This window comes from Octodon degus, unplaced genomic scaffold (assembly GCF_000260255.1).
Source record: "Octodon degus isolate 3935 unplaced genomic scaffold, OctDeg1.0 scaffold06177, whole genome shotgun sequence".
NCBI lineage: Eukaryota > Metazoa > Chordata > Mammalia > Rodentia > Octodontidae > Octodon > Octodon degus.
The window spans coordinates 1-1304 of NW_004530753.1; the positions used below are offsets into that span (position 1 = coordinate 1).

The window sequence follows — 1304 nt, forward strand, 5'->3', positions numbered from 1 at the left end:
AGAGAGAGAGAGAGAGAGAGAGAGAGAGAGAGAGAGAGAGAGAGAGAGAGAGAGAGAGAAAGATGCTTATTTAACTTCAACATTGTCCAAAGTTAGTATTTTCTTATTCCAATTTGTCAAATTGTATAAAATTAGAGCCAATAATACATAAGGAAAATTATGCATGGTATGAACAACATTTTTAGTTTTCTACAGCAAAACTGATCCATATTTGATACCTAGGTATGCCACAGGCTATGCTCTTAGTTATTATATTACCTTAAAAATAACACTTAACATTAGCAAATCTACTCTAGTATTGTTTTCTTTGGGGAAAGAAGGGTCTATAGAGTGTTCAAGGTCACACTACTAGATTGGACTCATAGTGATACACTTGTTTATAGCCTCTCAAGAGCTGAGAATACAGGCGCGTGCCACCACACCCAGTCTCGGACCCCCCGCCCCTGTACCTGCTTGCAGTAGTATTGTATTTTGCAGTGTCAGAATATAATAATATAAGTGATAAGTAAATAATATCATGAAAATTTGCTTACAAGATTATATAGTTACCTGATACTGGCATTCCAGGAAAATTAAATTCCAGCATTGGAACTTTAGCAGTAATAACATCTCTCTTACATTTTTCAATATCTCCATCATTCAGAATCAGATCTGCAATTTCACTAACCCAAGTGGTACCTGGGCAAAAAGTAACATTTTTATAATTAGCAGCCAATTCTTTTGAGAAATTTACCTTTGGAAGCAGGCCATCTTAATATATACCATTAAATTTTTATCTCTGTAGTTTCTGTACCTTAGATGCCTATTTTGACATACCAGAAGTATGTGACTGCACTACTTATAATAACCTACTTATAATAACTTTGCTTAAGATATCCAAAAAACAAAAGTTGAGATCAGACCTGTGTTAATCAGGCCCTCAGACTCACCCGATTTAGGGTAGGTGGAAATCACAATGTCATCTGGCCTGCTTTGAAATGCCTCGATCTTCTCCCAGTTGTCAGCAAAAGCATACACCATGGGGTAGCCATGGATCTCCTTCAGATTTTTTCGTAAGACATCTGTAAAGGAAGTCATTTTTAAAACAGGAGACACAAAGTTTGACAAGCTTCTCAGTGCAGGCTAATCACGGATAGTTCCAGTAAGAAATGTTACTGTTGGTACTTTGCACATTAGCACAAAATACAGCTCCGCCTTTCACATGCCATGAAAAGATAACTTAGTACAAAGAGCAGCATTGTGGTCATAAAACTATGTATTATAGGCTGCAACTGGCTTGGTAACAGGTAGAACAAAGGTTCTTA

The 1304-nt window shown here is 36.7% G+C and overlaps 1 protein-coding gene across 1 annotated transcript; it reads right to left on the bottom strand.

Annotated features, from left to right (window-relative positions):
* Positions 1–533: 533 nt before the first annotated feature.
* On the bottom strand, positions 534–1241 carry LOC111814994 (sulfotransferase family cytosolic 1B member 1-like; the record flags this gene model as incomplete). The annotated part of the gene is made up of 2 exons (XM_023708827.1): positions 930–1241; positions 534–678 (listed from the first exon to the last, which is right to left on the bottom strand). Coding segments are annotated over exons 1-2 (293 nt in total), but the record flags the coding sequence as incomplete, so codon positions are not given.
* Positions 1242–1304: the final 63 nt, after the last annotated feature.